This window comes from Lepeophtheirus salmonis, chromosome 11 (genome assembly GCF_016086655.4).
Source record: "Lepeophtheirus salmonis chromosome 11, UVic_Lsal_1.4, whole genome shotgun sequence".
Lineage (NCBI taxonomy): Eukaryota > Metazoa > Arthropoda > Copepoda > Siphonostomatoida > Caligidae > Lepeophtheirus > Lepeophtheirus salmonis.
The window spans coordinates 4264444-4282651 of record NC_052141.2 but is presented as its reverse complement, the minus strand read 5'-3'; the positions used below and the strand labels follow the sequence as shown (position 1 = coordinate 4282651).

Below are 18208 nucleotides of genomic sequence, written 5' to 3'. Positions count from 1 at the left end.
TATGGAGCTTTATAGTTTTGTGTAAATTCTTCTGTCCATCTCTATAATTGGGTCAGCGTTGATTTATTTAAATTTTAAAACGTACCAGTTGTAATTATTATTGTGTCGGTCAATATTTAACTGGTACAGTCCAGCCTTAGGTTCGGTACTATAGGTCCTTATTTAATCATGAAAATATCCCTGGCTTATGAAGCCGAATAAAACATATGAAATTTGTATTAAGAGCATTTCACATTAGAGCTGTTTGATTTTCAACTTTTTTAAATTTCGATTAAGGCTATAGCGGAAAAGTTATCATACGGTCAGACAATTATCCATCCAAAATTTCATGGTTCTAGGAGCCCATCTTTAGGTCGCACATTTCGATCAAATTAAGAAAAACTGAGTGAACATGGATCGTCAGAAGATATTTTTAGTTATTTCGCATTAACTAATTTTAATAGACTTTTTTAACTTTTAAAAAGTCTTTAAAAAATTTATTTCTGAAATTGTGCTATGGAACAGAATCTGTTAACAGGTTTAGTAACTTGTTAACAGATTCAATTAGTGCTCACCAGAGAGGCTAGGAGCAAGAAGATCCTGTTTTACTGGAGGGCATTTGCAATTCTTCTCAGATGAGAAGATATTCACTATCGACAAGAAAAGAAACTGAAAAGAAGTAGCCAGAATGATAGATGTATATTTAAATAGCCTTCTGAAGTCCCTATGATGTTCAAGGCGAAGAACCCAGCCGCAGTGACGGTCCTGTGTGTCATTAGTAGTGAGGGTCACGTCATACAACCCTACTGCTTCAAGAACAAGCAAAAGGTGTAAAAAGAGGTCTACGTGGACGTGGCAAGCCATGGATGGACAAAGGTACTCGAGGCAGAAGTTACACCTTCCAGCAGGACTCTGCCCCCGTCCATAAAGCCAATATTGTGCAGGAATGGATGTAGGGGAATGTGCTACATTTTTGGAACTTCAAGACCTGACCCTCTAATTCTCCTGATCTTAATCCTTGTGATTATAATCTGTAGGGAAAGTTGGAGGGGAGGCATGTGTAATCTACCATAACTCTGTTGATGACCTGAGGCCGTCTCTCAGTTCAGTGGCAGCTCGATAAACGCTGCTGAGAGCTCAAAGTCCGTTTAAGCTTTCAGGTTTTGTGTGGGAGGCTGTCCTTGAAGCAGGAGGTTTTAATATAAAATATTCAAAATTGTATCACTCTCCTTTTTTCATAAATAAAGTATTCACCATGAAGGTTCGTTATGGGCCTTGGGTCCCTTAAACTTGGTCAAATTTATCTACAAGACCTTCTATACCGGTCACAAGACTTGAATGTACCGAATAAATTAGGACTGACACAGCATTAATTGTAATTATAACGCTCTCTATAACCGGTCTATGATTTCCAAAAGACATCACTAATATTTTGTTCATACCCCTATATATTATTGACTAATGCTTTATGTACATAGAAAGGATGTTTCATATTATTATTTTGTTTGATAACTCTCAGCTCTACATAACATGTTCTACAATCATAACATAAACATTGACTTATTATAGACCTACTATGTACTCACATGTCATTTGCCAACACTTCTCCTCTGCCTTCTCTCTTAATAATAATTCTAATTTGCCAAGCAATTATCTTTCATTATCATATCTATATTATAGATACATATATTATGTGAACACATAGAGACAGCTTCTATCCTTGTCCACTATCAAACACCTCCACAAATTATTGATGACAAATAAGACATTTATTGACTTACAAGCAGAGCTGCTGAGTAGGTGCATTCAATTTCCGATTCTGACTCTAAGGACTAATTTTACAAAAATATATTTTATAGCCTGAAGAAGTAATATTGAGTAAGGTTGTGACTTTATCGGTTTAGCCGTTCAAGGGGTTCCGGTTCTTGAATCGCTGGAACAGGAACCGACAAAGTCGAACTGAGACCGGAATATATGTCCTATCTGTCTCGGTTCTTGTGTTTATTTTCGTTTGTTGTATTTTTTTGTATATTTACAACCTTTTAATATTCCATCTACTTAATTTTATGTAAATGAAACACGTCGTTACATTTATTGTTTCACGCAACCTTTCATCATAAAAAGAAAAGAAAAGAGGGGCCTCAAATAATCTTATAACTAGCCAAATAAGTCAAACATACCAACTGCTATTCTCTTAAGTCCTACGAGACTATTATTCTCATATTAAATCTTCACAATTTTTTAAAATTTTTAAAATATATATTCATAATATCACCCCCACCCTCTAGCCTCCCCTCACGGCCCCACTTTGAAAACCATTGCTTAAGTAAGCTTAGTTTTTGGGAACCCTGGTGGAACTTGGGGCACTACGCATTCATTCCCAAAATATAATCTCGCGGACGTACCAAGGGTTGGTATAGTCTATTGAGCGCGTTTCAAATTTGTGTAGTAAACTTAAAAATTAGCTTTAACTTTCAAGTTTCTGAAATTAATAGAACTTGTTAGGGGGATTATGGGGGGGGATAATACCTATATTTTACAATTGATAAAAAACATTCCAGCATTCAAAATATCAATTATTTATTATAAAAGTTATTTATTAAGGGGGGTAGATGGGTTATATAAATATTTTATAAGCGGTACATCACTAAAAAAAAGTTGAGAATCCCTGTACGTAAATTTGTGGTATCCTAACAGCCTTTGTATAATTAAACTTTTACGGATCTTAAAAAGCCTATAGTATTGCTTAATGCTTCATCCTAGTTAAGAAAATAATATCATCTATATCGAACGGAGCATCTCTATTATCCTTATAAGTGCTTGGAGCGACATCTATACAACAATTGTCGGGGGTGTCTGCAGCGGGTGGGCTGGAAGGGCTGTATCACTCCCCAAATTTAGGAATTTTTGATTTTTACTTGAACTTTTTTCCGTTATTCGGTCAAATTAAGCAGCAGAGCAAAAATAAAATTTTTCTTTTTTTTTTTTGCAAGGAATGTAATTTTTTGTGAATCGCTATGGATTTTTGAAATTTTATTCCCAAAAATTTAATATTTGAAATTTTTTTGTGAATAGATTTTTGATTTCATTTTCGAAAAAGTTTAATATTTGAAATTTAATTTTGGAGATTTTGTCCAAAAAATTTAATTTTTCTTGATTAGCTTTGGATTTTTGAATTTTTTTTTTGTAAAAGTTCAATATTCGAAATTTAATTTTAGAGATTTTGTCCAAAAAATTTAGTTTCTTCTCATTAACTTTACATTTTTGATTTTTTTTTTTCGAAAAGTTTAGTATTTGAAATTTTTTCCCCAAAAATTTAATATTTGAAATTTAATTTTTCAAATTTCTTTTGAATAGCTATATATTTTCGAAATTTAAACATGCATTTAATTTAACCAAATAATAAAACCAAGCTCCACCCAAAATATAATCCTGCGGACGCCCCTGGTTGTATTGCGTGGCTTTACCAATGCAATTATATAAGTAACTAATATTATGTTCTAAAAGTAATTGTATCGGAATTGGTAATCACTAAAAATGTAACCTTAATCAAGATTCTATTTTATAAGGGTCCGAACTTTTGTTAAAATAATAATAAAATTCGATATTAATATCCCTCTAATTTTGAAAACGGGCCTAGATCCAAGTGTTTGGGCACTCAAAATGACTCTAATATTTACGTCTAAAGATCCAAAAGGACCCGGATCCAAGAAAATGTGGATTTGTCCTGTGTTTATAAACATAATTTTCTCTTACGAACATATACATTTCTTTTAGATTTATATTAACATTGATTTAGACCATTTTTTCATCCCTATTTTGGAAACAAAGTTTGTACGTTTGTTTGTTGTCTATGCCTAATGCCTGTAAGAAATGCCCAGGTACTCCTGCTAGTATTATATTAAATGATCAATGATAAAATGTGGTATCAAATATAATTGTCTCATGATTGATTAATGTTCAAGTTTATGTGATAATTGATAACCAATATAATAATAGCCGCCAGCTTGATTCATAACAAATTTCTGCTATTGATAAACTTTTTGTAGATAATATGGAAATAATGAATGAGTTATTAATCATCACCACATTATATATCGATGTTAAAATATAGTTCTATATATATTTTGTCCGTCAAAACAAAAGCAAATTGACATTTGTATTCCTCAACAAATATTCGTCAATTTCTATGAATACATTATTTTTATTAACCCTTTGAGTGTGTTGCAAAATGCACTCCTAAAGAAGCCAAAATTGATAGTCACAATAATAAAATAATAAAAAATTGATGGATTAAATTTGAAATGGCGGATATCGGGTCCAATATAAGTCATATAAATCAAAACAAGGTTCTCAACAATAGCTAAACCTATTGGATCCTAATTCATCCCACAAATTTGAATACAAAGCCTATAATTAACTCAAATATGTCCATGAAATATTTGCCTCTGTGTACTAGAGTGAAAGTAAAAATTTACAGACTCTTGAAGTTCGAAATTCTGAGGTGGCAAGTGACTGATTTTAAAAGTTATAATACTAAATAGTATCTACAAAAAGATATACTGGCAGCAAGGATTTGCTATTTTTTAATTGAACTATGAATGGCAGCTGACATGGAATCCTAGAGATCTGGAATTTGTCACGTATAATTTTCATTCCCAGATGAGGAGAACATAACAGGAGTGAGTGGTCGAAAAAAAGAGTAGATCTCATTATAAGTAATTGGATGCTGTTCAATAATAATAAAAAATTATGGCTCTATCACTACTAAATGGTATATTATAAGCCTTGCAAGATTTTCTCAATTTTTCTGGATCACCCTGTATATTAATACAACAAAGTTTGTCTGGATGTTTGCAGGTATTTCAAAATTGAGTGAATAATTATCGTCAATTTCTATCAGCAAATTATTCTTACTAGTCCCTTTGGGTGTCCCCAAATTGCTCTCTTAAAGTAGTCAAAATTGATCTTCCCAATAAAGATAGAGGGATATATTTTGTTTGAAAGGGACCATCAGGGATCAATATAAACCTCTTTATATCAAAAACTATATAGCTACAATTCTTGGGTATCTTAACTCATCTCTGTCACTTGAATACAAAGCCTATATTTGACTCAAAAGTTGAAGGAAATATTTGGTTGTATGTATATATATTTATTAATCAAAGTTTGTTTATGATGTTTTCGGGTAGCTCAAATTGAGTGTGGGTGGATTGCATCAACAAATTATTCTAATTAACCAATTGTGTTTGCCGCAAATTGGACTCTTAAAGTAGCCAAAATTAATCGTCACAATGATGATAAATTGACATATTTGGTTTGAAAGGGGCCATATCGGGGCCTTTATCAATTAAATGAATAAATTTAATTTGCGGCACTTTCAAAAAATTCGTTGAAGTAAATCCGGACCACCTTTAACTACATTCTGATCAAAAATGGAAGCAAGTAGAGGTTTGAAATTTTATTTACAACTTCTAATCATAAAAAAGAAAAAAAAATCATTTAATCTTTCTATCATCTTCGCCAATCATTCGACCCATACGAGGCTGAATGGATTTGCAGACCGAACACGTCCGTGGGAGGAGACTTTGTTCTAGTACTTTATGATGGAGTCCTTCTAGGAGTCGACAATGTTGTTTGAATTGACAAAAACCTTCGTTTCTAACTCCCTTTTAAAGAAGTAATCCATGGAATTCATATCGGAGGAGTTAGAGGGCCAGGTGTCCCTAAATCTTCTTTGAAGAAGTTTTGGATCTTGTAGCCTTGTCAGAAGCGACTGAGACTTGTTGAAACAGGAAATCGACACTATTGGTATTAGATTTCAACGAAGGTATCATTTGGTCCGGCAGGAGTTGACAGTAACTATCTGTTCCCACCCTTTCTTTTGGCTCAAAGAAGATAAGGGCATGCCACTCCCGTTGCTCCCAATGACCCCAAGGTTCATGATGCTTCCCGGAAACTTGGTTATAAATCAATGGGGGACATTAGCTCTCTCTTTGGGCAACCATCCGTCGTTCTGGATATTGTGGGACTTCAAATAGTTCATTAATTTTCTTCCGTGGTCAGCCAGGGGCCCTTCATTTTGTCTGTAAGGATGGGTCTTTTGTAGAGGCGGTATGAATTCATTCGCAGGTCAGTGTTGATGGTCCTAAATACGGTTGTACTGCTTACTTGACGCTTTTTGGCAAGAGATTTAATCAGAGTACAAGGAGATGACTTCACGGACCGTTTCAAGCCTACGATTTTTTTATCACTCCAGGACATGTAGGCTTTTCTCTCTTATATGCCTTCTCCTTCCAGAGGTTATAGACGTCGTAGACTCTGGTCTTTTGACACCCGTGCATTTTCTTGATGACGCTGGACTGTGTCCCGCCCAGCGAATTCGATGAAGGTGTTGTTGCTCCATCGTAAATCCTTGTTTTGAATAAAAAGTTTCACAAATAACTTAAAGCGAACGCTCAACCTCTCACTTTAAAATTGAAATAATTTGGATTGATTTTCTTGAACGACCCCTAATAAGTAAGTGGTCCGTCTACACGAAATCAAGCATAATGATTTCTCTCAAAATTACCTTGGAGTACATAAGTATACTTCCACGAATATTCCTAAATATTTATACAACAAGTTATTCTTATTAACCCTTTGGGTGGTGCGTTGCACATTCTGCTCAACGTAATCAAAATTGGTAGTTCTTATAAAAGAATTAGAAATTTGACATGTTTTATTTCAAGAGCCTATATTGATGCCTTAAATCAAGAAAAGGTTCTAAACTATAGATAAAATTATTGTATATCTTAACTAGTCCTAGTAATTTGAGTACAAAAGCTATAATTCACTCAAATATGTCTATTAAATATTGGGCTGGATGGTTATATGTAGTAAATGAATTAATTGAGATTTTCTGTTTTTGTTGATTTTTGTTCTATGTTATTTTATGTTGAAGCACCATATATATATATATATATTTATATATATGTTTTCCGCCTTTTTATATTAGGTATGTTAATAATACTTCAAGGTCAAGAATGGTCCGGTTTAATAATGATAATAATAAAAAATGATAAATGGAAGAAGGGTTTGAGTTGTATGTCCTACTATTTAACATCTTTTATTTATTAAGGCTGGGTTCAAGCTAGTTGAAGAGGAGCATTTCCTTCTCTTAAGGGTATTTACGAATAAATAATGTCTATTATAATTATAAAAAAATATGAGCTGATATTTTCATGTTGTACGTACGTTTGGATAAGGCTGGTTGGTGTTCAATAAATACTTTAATTTTGACAAATAACTTTAAACCTTTTTTTTTTTTAAATCTAATGAACACATATGTCCTATTTTATTGTAGTATATTCATATTTAGATAGATCAGGGGTGGCAACTGGCGGCTTAGGGGGTACTCAGTTAGTGTGTCCCGAAAATAGATCAATTAAAATTTATAATATTTAAAAAAAAAAAAAAAAAAAAAAATATGGTCGGTCATGTGGCCCTCCAATAATAGTGCTGAAAAAAATTTGGCTCTCTTTTTCAAGGAAGTTGCCCGTCCCTGACTTGGAAGATAAAGTCTATGATTTTTTGAGAGAAAGGCCACTAAACACTCAATATCTTATTTTCGGAATTTTGAATCTATCTAACATAAATGGATTTTGCTGAATTTTTATGTAGCTTCTTAGGGCTCCAAAGACGGTTCTAGTAACATTTTTTGGCCTTCAAAGCCTTAATAGCATTTTTCAAGAAACGAGTTTTTTATACTAACAAACGACTATTTAAAATAAAAAATAAAGACAGTAAAATTCTAAGAGTGATTCTCGTTGCAAGTTGGTTCTTTGCTCTTTGCACACTTTTTTTAAAGGATATTATAAGGTTTAGAGAAGAAGAAAAAAAGAAGAGATAATTAGGCAAAGGATCTTTGACCATAACATGACAGTTGAGCGAACGAAAGTTCAACGATCCGCGCTCAACTGTCCAGAATTTTGATATTCGATAGTTTCATTTTGTTAAAATTTATTCCTTTAAAAAATTCGTTAAGGCGTTTATGAAAAAAACAAATATATATATATATATATCATAATGATAAATATTATTAAAACTAGTCCATTTAGTTACAATTAACGTTAGTACTAACAACAGTATGGGAAGACAAAAAGTAGTATTCGCTGTCCAGGAGCTAGTCAGAACCCAAAAAGGGAAAGGCTAAGTTACGAATATGGAGACATACATTATAAATTTAATTAATTTTAATATCTAAATATCCGGAGCAACGCTGGGACATCTACTCATGTAGAAAATGAAATGAGGTGTACAATGGTCATATGGTCTAAACTTTGATTATATCACGCAACCTTTTCCCTTAAAAATCATTTGTAATTCAGCCAATTCTTTCCAACCTTTCAAATAAAGCGACCCATTTTATAACAAGCAATCAAGAAACGACCCCAACTACACCGTTAGTACCCGGGATTATCTGGAGTTATTAGGAGTGGACAAACATGCAAATTTTGCTTTAATAATATAGAAAATAACTCCACACCAAATCCTGATTACTGCTCTCCGATTTTGATGAATAAACTCACTCAATACTCCACACAATTAACAAAAAAAAAAAATAACAGTTTATATTTTTTTAAATTAGGATTTGATGAATCAGGGAGTACTTTAATTCGTTGCTGAACCTCATTTAAAGTCACATTAATTTTTTTAAATTTTATATAATGTACTTCTCGCTCGGATTTTTTCTTTTTTTTTAATATGAGTTGAGCTAAACACCTGGGAGATTCCATTTATTTTATACAATGCTCCATATGTAATATACTCCCTATTTTCTTTATACTGTATTGGTATATAATATACATCAGGGAGCACTATATACAAACTGTGATAAAGCTCGATAGGATTTTAACACTAGAACGACGAGGCTATCATTTTTGTTACCCATTTGGGATTCAATAAAACATTGTGAAAAACTTATTAATTGTATTTGTTCAAAAGTTCTTGAATTCTCCTAATTCATTTCCTTAACCACAAAAAACAAAATTAGTAATCGTTTCGTTCATATAGTGAACACTCCCTAGACAGACGTGGTTATCATATTTGATATCCCATCATTTCAAATAATGTTTTTATCCTACAATTGTGTATTAAAAGGTTGAAGCAAGGTCAGACAGGAATGGACAACTTTAGAAAGGAATTGTATAGCCTCCTTATATAAATATAAACAGAGATTTTGCTGAGCTAGCCATTCTGATTCAACCTGTTATTGCGCTAGGATGTCAAAGAAAACAATATCCAATGATGAAATAAGACATGTTCTTGTGTTGAACTAGATTAATAATATATCCAACTACCTTAATTAAGTTCTTCTGATTACTATTCTGAAGTTTTTGACTAACCTGTCGGTGATACATTTTGTTGAATACCATTATTAGTTTTGCAAGATGCTATTTGTATATATTGACAACTAATTGGATTATATAACATTTAAATGTCAGAATACAATCAAGTGACTCAATTACCACCTTCTAAGAAACATAAAACAACCAACTTATTAGGAGAGTTAGTGCATGTCGGTAAGGAGAACACAATTTGGCACCAATATGAATGAGAGAGAATTCAGCCCGTTTTAGGCAAGAAAACATTTTAAAGGAAGTCCCAGGTCTATCATTATTAGCAAAACGTAACATATTTACAGATATTTAAAAATAAAAAAGGGTATCATTTTTGATATCCACTGTAGTTTAAGGGGGGTAGTTACCATCCGTCGTTCTAGTGTTAAACGATATAAAATGACTGAAAATATTAGAAAATGTGAAAAATTCAACCTCAAAGCAATCTTTGTCAATCAAAAAAAAAAAGAAACCGTCAATCCACATGGTAACACTGAAAATTTGAAGAATATTTTCGAGGAGAGCAACTTAGCTGGCATGACGTGTCATTTAATCAGCTGCAATCCTATGTGACGAGTGAGGAGGGGGTGGAAGGACATAAACAACAAGGATATTTGACAGAATTTCTCAGATGTCGATCCCCAATTCTACTCTGAGTCCAAATAGGACTTACAATTATAACTCCCCAACAAATCCTTAGGGTTACTCTCCGTCTTTTATGAGCACACACGAACGTTCAAGCAAGTTTTGAATATAATTGAATCTATTTAGGAAAGGACGTTCACCACTCAGAAATTAAATAATAAAGACAACTGCTAAGGAAAAGAAAATTCATTCTTCCGACTACCAATTTTAAAAAAAACGGGCAAACTAAAAAATACACAAGATTTACATTTATATCCCAAGAAACTGACGACACAAAGTCATTGAATTATTTTAAGTATTGAAAATTTACGCTCCTGGCAGGTTTTGACTGGATAGAGGGCGCTCTAATGGCTGTTTGAGTACATCAAACAGTCACTATTGACCCCATTCATATAAAATCAATCAATATATCATCATTGTATTGTGGTGATCAATTATGGCTACTTTAAGTGCTATTTACGACGCAGAGAAAGGGTTAATAAGAAATATTTGTTGGTAGAAATGAACAAATATTCGTTTAAGAATACAAATCTAATCCACATCATTATGTCTTGTTTTTGTGTCGACAGTATACTCCCTCTAGCGGATATCCCTCACAATACATTATATGATATTTATAGAAGAAACAACTGAAATAAATAAAATAGCATATATTATAATATATATTTCTTATTTGTGCTTTCTAATTCGTAATTCGACTATGATTAAATAACGCACAAAATACACACTCAAAAAGTTGTATTACATCAGAGAATTTGATATATAAATACTTATTAATTATTTTCACTTAGTTTTTCGGTTTTTTTTCCTTTAGCAAATAAGTAATATTATACATACATAACGCAATACGTATTAAAATAATAAATAAATATTGAATGATAAATATAAAATCAATTTCACTTTAAATTGTATGATTCTCCAAAAATATATATATTGATACATCATTACATAATAATATTCTGTGTCGGACTAGTAAAAACTCCTTTCATTTCTCTCTACCCGCAAATATATTAAAGTATTTTGACTGACGTCATATATTACATCATTATTGAAGGAGACGCCATCTTGGGGGCTGTGTTTTTAGTATATAAAATGATCAAATAGCCAATTACTCCTGATGGCACTCCATCAAATGACTGTAACAGTCCATAAACAATGAACACCTGTTTTAAAAACTACTTAAACCCAATTATAAACAGTGATATTTGAAAATAATCAACGTCACATCCACTGAAAATCCTTAAAATTGTCTCAATTTGTACATTTATATATTTTGTGGATATATTATCCATATTATTCCAGTTAATAATTGACTGTCTACATTGTCAATTAGTGTTGTGACTCTCGTTATTTAGGACTGAAGACTCCAGTCCCTTCCAAGTCAGTCTCACTCTGGTCCAGTTCATTCCTAAAAACTTCGTTCCTTGATCACGTCGCTCAACTTTACTTCTTCTTTGTTTAATCAGTTTTCTCGTACTGAGTATTAAGGGCCGGTCCAAAGACTGGACCGAACTGTACCAAATAAATAAGGTTCTATATCATCGATGTATTAACAAATGATTATAGGGTTTTATATATAATAAAACTAGGCAATACAGAGATAACTTTTTGAGTGACAGTCCGCTGTAAGTCCTTTTATTTGTTGGTCCCGTTTTGACATAACATAGTTCACTAATTATCCTTAATATGAAGAAGTAACTTTAATTGTTATAAAACTGGGTTGTTAAGGCCCACAAAATGCTGACGTCACGTGAAAACCGCTCTATAATAATATGGATATATATATATTCTACAACTAGATAATTAATTATATGTAGGTAGATATATAATGAATTTTTAATTAAAAGAATAATGATTTAGAAATGCAATTAACAAACAAACAAAACACCAACGGAAACCCAGGGAGAGATGTGTATGAACTTAAGTAGTTTGATCACTCATCCATTTTATTATCTATCCATCCGTGTTTTAATTACGTATCTTCCAAATTTCAGGTAAGCTTTGCGTCGATGAAATCATTGGTGCTTTTAAAAAAATGGGAATCAGCATTACGCCCACAGAAGCTGAAGGACTATTAAAAAGGTAATTTCTTCGCTTATTTCTTATGCTATTCTCATCATCCTTGTCACATGATGATTATAACATAATTTTATGAAATGTGTGTTATTATATACTATTTGGATCCTTTTCTATCACAATGGGTTTGTGGTTAAGACTTGGAGATAGGCTAGGACCATTAGCGTTGCTTGGATTTGAGGGAGGAGATAGTTTAGCCATAATGTTTTTGCGAAAAGTGCGAAAAGACTGACGTCTTTTTTGACTCATTCCCGGTGAGAGTTGCTGTTCATTGTTTTGACTGGATGGAAGTTTAAGGGATTGACTAAGAGGAACTAGGGTGGAATTGGACTCCTTGAAGGTGTCGAGGTCTTCATCATATTGATCAAGCTGGATATCATTCGGGAAAATCTCGTCGTAGTGCTCGATGAGTGTCACCATGATGGATATTACACTATCTAATTTACCCTGATCCACCATTGGGCACCGTGACAGTAAATTAGGCCCCAGAACAATAGCCAGATTTTTCGAATTCATTTTTGTGCTCCCGCTCTCCTTTGATAGAAGGGATAGAAACTTGATGAGGAATTGAATGTTGTCATAGGCCTGTTTTGTTAGCTCCCCCAGTACGATTTGAAAGTGTCGAATTTTTCTATCCTTGGCCTTCGAGGCTGCAGCCTCCATCCATGCCATGTAAATCTCCTCAGGAGAAAAATCTTCAACCGTTGTGAGTAAGGGCTCTGGGAGTTCTCTTAGATAACACTTTAAAAGACCTGCTTGTAAATGCGAGTCCTCTTCGTCAAGAGACACTCCGATATTTGCATCTAATTGAGCCTTATATTTGTCCAACTTGATTTGTTTGGGGGAGATGCGAAAGAGTCCCTCTTCTTCTAAGCCAAAACGTAGAAGGTTATGCACAGATAAATGAATGGGCAATGCAATTGTTCTCCCAGTGGAACGAAGGTGATCACTGAGTCTTTCCCCAAACACGGGTCTCTGAGATGTTTCAAGTAAGATCCGTTCCATGTTGGGTAGTTCAGCCTCGATGGTTTTGAAGGCGTTCTCATAGAACCCCTTCTTCAATCGCATTAAATTGTACACTGTGACTGCATATCGATTCTCTCGTGAGGTGAGCGTGAGCAACTGTGAAGTAACTTTAGCCTCCTCAATCCCAAGATCCTTTTCCAGAACCTCCTTTTCATATAATAATTTCTCTGTTTTTTCCCTTTGAGCTAGTATGGAGCCTGTGTCCTCAATTGCCTCTGGAGTAGTCGAGGAAGAGCCAGATGATTCCTCTGTTTCACCAGTTGAGGACACGTTGGGAGGATTTGCGTTATTGGTGTCTCCATTTGTTCCTCCTGTTGTAGTTGTAGAGTTCTGCTGCTGCTGTTGCTCAAGCTGATCCTTTCTCTGCTGTTCCATTTTCTCTAGTCTCCGTAGCTCTTTTTCTAGTAAATTATTTGCACTGACGTGTTTTTTTGGCTGAAAAGTGAAATAAGATGTATTTATAATTGAGAAAATCAATCAAGCCTCTCTTTCCAAGACCTTACCTAAATGCTCCAAATCCTTTTTGTTGGCAGTATAGACGGGTATTTCATCTGAGACGAGTTTAAAAAGAGGTGTATTACCAAGGATGAGCATCTCCATTTCACTTTCATGTACGGCCAACATATGAGCCACCGTTTTCTCTAGATTAGCATAGTGCTCTACAATGGTTTGAAGGGGTGAGGTGAGATTTTGTGCTGTTTTGACTTCTGTCAGAACTTGACACGCAGAGGCAAGATTCTCTCCATGAATATGCTCCACTGCTCTTCTCTTTTTAGCCTCAAGATCATCTTCCTTTTTAACACTTGACCTAGAAGTATTTGTCCTGAGGGACTCTTCCACGCTTTTTTTTTTATCATTTTGCCAGCCTGTAAATTAAGTTTAAAGGTAGGAATATTAAATGGTTGCAAAATCAGTATTTTTAGTTTGTTATGTTGTTACCTTTTTTAAGGCCATGAGCCTGGTTTCGGCCGTTATTGCATAGTCGTCATTTAAGACTTCTTGTGGCTTGAGCCAGTTGAAATTCATAGTGATGATGAGTCCGTTACTATTCTATGTATTTATTCTCTATGTTGGTATGTTTTTCGATAAAGAATCTTATTTAGTACCCCCAACCGTTGTCCTTGTGCTTAACTATGCAGTTTTCATTTATTGTGTGTTTTTTTAAATAAATATATATATATTCTTTCCTTTTGAAGTCCCGCTTCCAGCTTGTTCTTGGTAGTTTTTTTTTTTTTAAACACTATTATTAAGTATTAGTTTGTGAAAATACACAATGTTACTTAGTCCTTGATAATATTATGGATGATTTTGTTGAGAGGTGAGGTGATGAAGAAGAGAGAGATACTTGTTTTCTTAATAGTAATATTTTTATAGTAGATTTAAATATACGCACTGATTACTACAACTATATGTTCTAACGTCTTCTCTTCTGGCCCCGTTACTCGTTGTTTCTTCCTTTCTTATCATCAAGGATGACGACGAAGATGCTTCATATGAATATGATGAAAACGTTTCATTCTTATATAAATGTGCTTCTCTCTTTGAATTGTTGAACAAGAATATTTTTCTTCTTCTCCTCTTTGACTTAATGACTTATTATGTGTTCTAAGTGCGTCTATGGGAGAAAAGGTGTAGGAGGCAGACGTTTATTATAACTTGTAAGTAGGAGAAGATAGTTCTACGATTCGATGAGGATGCCTGATTTTAAAATAATAGTATTCAGGAATCACGAATAACGTTTCCAATCCTATTAGTCAACTACATAATAGATAAGTAATAATCCCTTGTACGTATCACATTCACTCTTATAATAATATATATACAATATAATACTACACTACTCCTTGTCCTGTTGTTGTCGTTCTGTTTCTTTTTCTTCTAATAGACTTATAGTCGGAGTGTATACACAAACGACTAACTTCAAGTAAGTAAGTATATCTTTAACAATACGGAGTGGAGTGTTTATTCCTCGTAACAACTCCCTGCCAGAGAGCGAGAGAGGAGAGAAATTACACTTTAGGAGTGTGCTGTGTGTGTGGGGGAAACGTCAATTATTATTACTTACAACTAGTAACTATATATTATCAATTTCGCATAGATAATAGTAATATATATTAAAATTATTATACTGTATAACAATAATGATTAATACTAAGGCAATACACAGGCGTGTAAAGGATATTGAAGAAGGTGTTGTAGAAGGGAGTACGGGCTGAGAGGAGGATTTCATTCAAAATTTCCAGAATGGATGAATCACCACTTCTCCTGTGGTGTTGGTGGTAGAGCATGTTGTCCTGATGCTGACGGAGAGAGAGAGAGGATAAGAAGAATGTGGACAAAGTACATCATTTGTGCACTATTATAAAATAATTCTCTATTATTTTTCGTCAAAGTAGTTGATAATGAAATAAATAAATAGGGGAGTGTGGATAGACTATTGCCTATTGGAGAGGGGGGAGGTAGAAGGAGGAAGGACAAGACGTATGAGCAACACTACTAGAGACTCAATATCTAGTCAGTCATTGGCTCATAGCACGTAGAGCATGAAAGATGGACTGATCATTATTTTCCTCACACCACCCTGCCTGCGTCGGACAACAACATATGGAAATGTCCATGAAATACTACTGCCACTATATACGACCAAAGGTAGACCCAAAAATAAAGCAGGTTTTCTTCTCCCCTCATCTCGCTATCTTCCTTCCTATTATATCAATGTACCAGACGGGTCGTCCGCCTGTAGATTCGTGTCCTTTCAGGCCTCATATTGCCTAAGGATACATCAGATTTTGACTATGTACGGTGATGATGAAGTATTCATTGAGGGAATACAAGTACATGGATAAAATGTACCTATTAGTGTTGGGACTTGCTCCAAGACCGAATTTATTTTTTTGGTTCGGTTTTATGGGATTTTTTTAGAGCAATTTGGAGGGATATTATTGTTCAGATTGTGATTTATGACGGAAAATTAATCTTTTTCAAATCCTGGCTCGATTTTTTGAATGTCCCAATCTATGGATTGATTTTTTCCCCATTCCTGAATCATGAGTAAGGATGTGTGATGAAAATTGTATGTATTTTGGGTATGTTAAAAAAAAATCGTCAAAAAATGAGAGCAACTTAGCTGTAATGAGGTTTCATTAGATCAGCTACAAACAGCTGTTACGAAGGGGAAGGGGCGAAGGAAGTAAACAAGGGCATTGGCAAGAATAACTACGATGTCGATCCTCAATTATACTCTGGGTCCAATAAGGTCTTATAATTATAACTCAGCAACAAATCTCTCCCTCTTTACTGAACTTGCACGAATGTTCAATGAGGTTTCGAATATAATTGAACGTTAGTAGAAAGGGAAGTTCACTCCTCTCAGGAATTTAATAATGAAGACAAAAGCTGAGGAAATAAAAATTAATTCTTCAGGTGACCAATTAAAAAAAAAAGCTAAAAAATACGGATAAAAAAATGTCAATTATGTATATATAAAAAGAGCGCAATGAGAAAAAATACAGAATAAATACCTTTGTTTTAATTTTGAGGGGGTAAGGACTTTGATTAAGAGGAGGCCCTTCCACATTTAAATAGCATTAGTGTAAGAAAATTTATTTAATTGTATATTTATTTATTTTGTTATGCATTTTCAAAACAATTACACGAGAGGTAGGGTATAATGCTTACTTCAGAGGTAGGAGTTGCCACCACGAAGACCCATTAAAGAAGAAAGAGCACACGCTACAACCATTTTTTCTATTCCAATTTCTAAATTAAGTCGTCTCGTTATAAATAATGACATAGTTATTCATGAGTAATATGAGTTATGCAACACATTACACAGCGTGTTTTCGTCAATTGTAAGTGGATCCTCACAATTTTGAAGCACAGCATACGTCATCAACAATTCATCTCTAGAATTCGTCTTGACAAAAAAAAAAAAAAAAAAAAATTGAGACCGTTCTCACGACGATACCTCGTTAATACAAAAATTTACATTATTTTTTGTCAACTATTGATGTTTCTGCTTTCCTTCCCCCCTGAATTAGTTTTCTGAACCTTGATTGGTTGAATTCGAAGTAGTTCTTCTGAAGCTGCGAACAATTTCCAACAATGATTACATAATATTTCTATAGTTGGGCAGACTGATTATGGGCCTTTTCCCTCCGGTTTATTTTCGGAGGAAGAGTTGTGTGATACAATAAAGGTAACAACGGGATCTAGATCGAATTGTCCTTTGAGGGAAGTCCAGACTGAACTGATTTTAAGGACTACAAGTCATAACGGTCCCATACCGATCTAATATTTTCGAACCGAAACGCAACACTAATACCTATACGCTGACACCACGTCTAGCACTGCTTTTAAACTTTAAAAGTATGGCGCTCCTTCATACAGGTCATTATATGTGGTTGGTAGTGTCCGTCAGCACAAAATCATGCTAGAATGATAGTCATCATTAGAATTAATTTTGTTTTCTTCAATAATAGTCAAGATTAAAGAGATTAAAAAGGAAAGAGCAGACAAGATGGTTGAAATAAAAAGTAAACACAAACTATTTATATGAATTATGTTCAAGATTCACGTAGCCTCGATCAAGAGATATTTTGATTGTATTTTTGATTTAAAATAACTTGAATAATTTTTAGAGTACAAATATGATTCAGATACTATGAACCATGGTTGTAATTAATAGTTTATTCTAAAGAAAAATGTATAACCCTGTTGATTTCTATTAAATCATATTAGATGAATCGTAGTCAAAAGATGTGATATATCACTATGAACTGCACAAGAGATGAAAAAGCGCATATACCGAATTTGAGACGAATCGGAATTAGAGATGAGAAAAAACATTCTTGATAGATATAAAGGGAGCGGGGATCAAATTGTCGCCAAAATATTTTTCTACAAAAAACAAACCAAAATATACATTTTTTAACTTTTTTATTGAAAATCAAAACTATGACGAGCATATAGGTATAGAGTAGCCATTCATTCGATATAATCACCGTTGGCATCAATAACGGCCTCTGAACCGGCCACAGGGTCTTCTGACCATATCATTACCCATGTTGCCGAATACCTCCTTGATGGAGTCTTGATGATTT

The 18208-nt window shown here is 33.8% G+C and overlaps 2 protein-coding genes across 4 annotated transcripts in view; one reads left to right on the top strand and one right to left on the bottom strand.

Moving 5' to 3' along the window:
• The window catches only part of SCaMC (Short Calcium-binding Mitochondrial Carrier), a 74746-nt gene that overhangs the window by 11097 nt on the left and 45441 nt on the right, over positions 1-18208 (top strand). For all 3 annotated transcript variants that reach the window (XR_011782175.1, XM_040721848.2, XM_040721849.2), the window contains one exon: positions 11999-12086. Coding sequence is in view for 2 of the 3 variants with exons in the window: in XM_040721848.2 (XP_040577782.1) it covers positions 11999-12086 (88 nt within the window). In the remaining variant the exon portion in view is untranslated. The remainder of the gene's footprint in view (positions 1-11998; positions 12087-18208) is intronic.
• LOC121126524 (rho GTPase-activating protein 17) lies at positions 11770-17044 on the bottom strand. The gene is made up of 3 exons (XM_040721850.2): positions 14046-17044; positions 13610-13972; positions 11770-13541 (listed from the first exon to the last, which is right to left on the bottom strand). Exon 3 carries the CDS (start codon positions 13479-13481, stop codon positions 12171-12173), a length of 1311 nt encoding a protein of 436 aa, XP_040577784.1. The 5' UTR covers positions 13482-13541; positions 13610-13972; positions 14046-17044; the 3' UTR covers positions 11770-12170.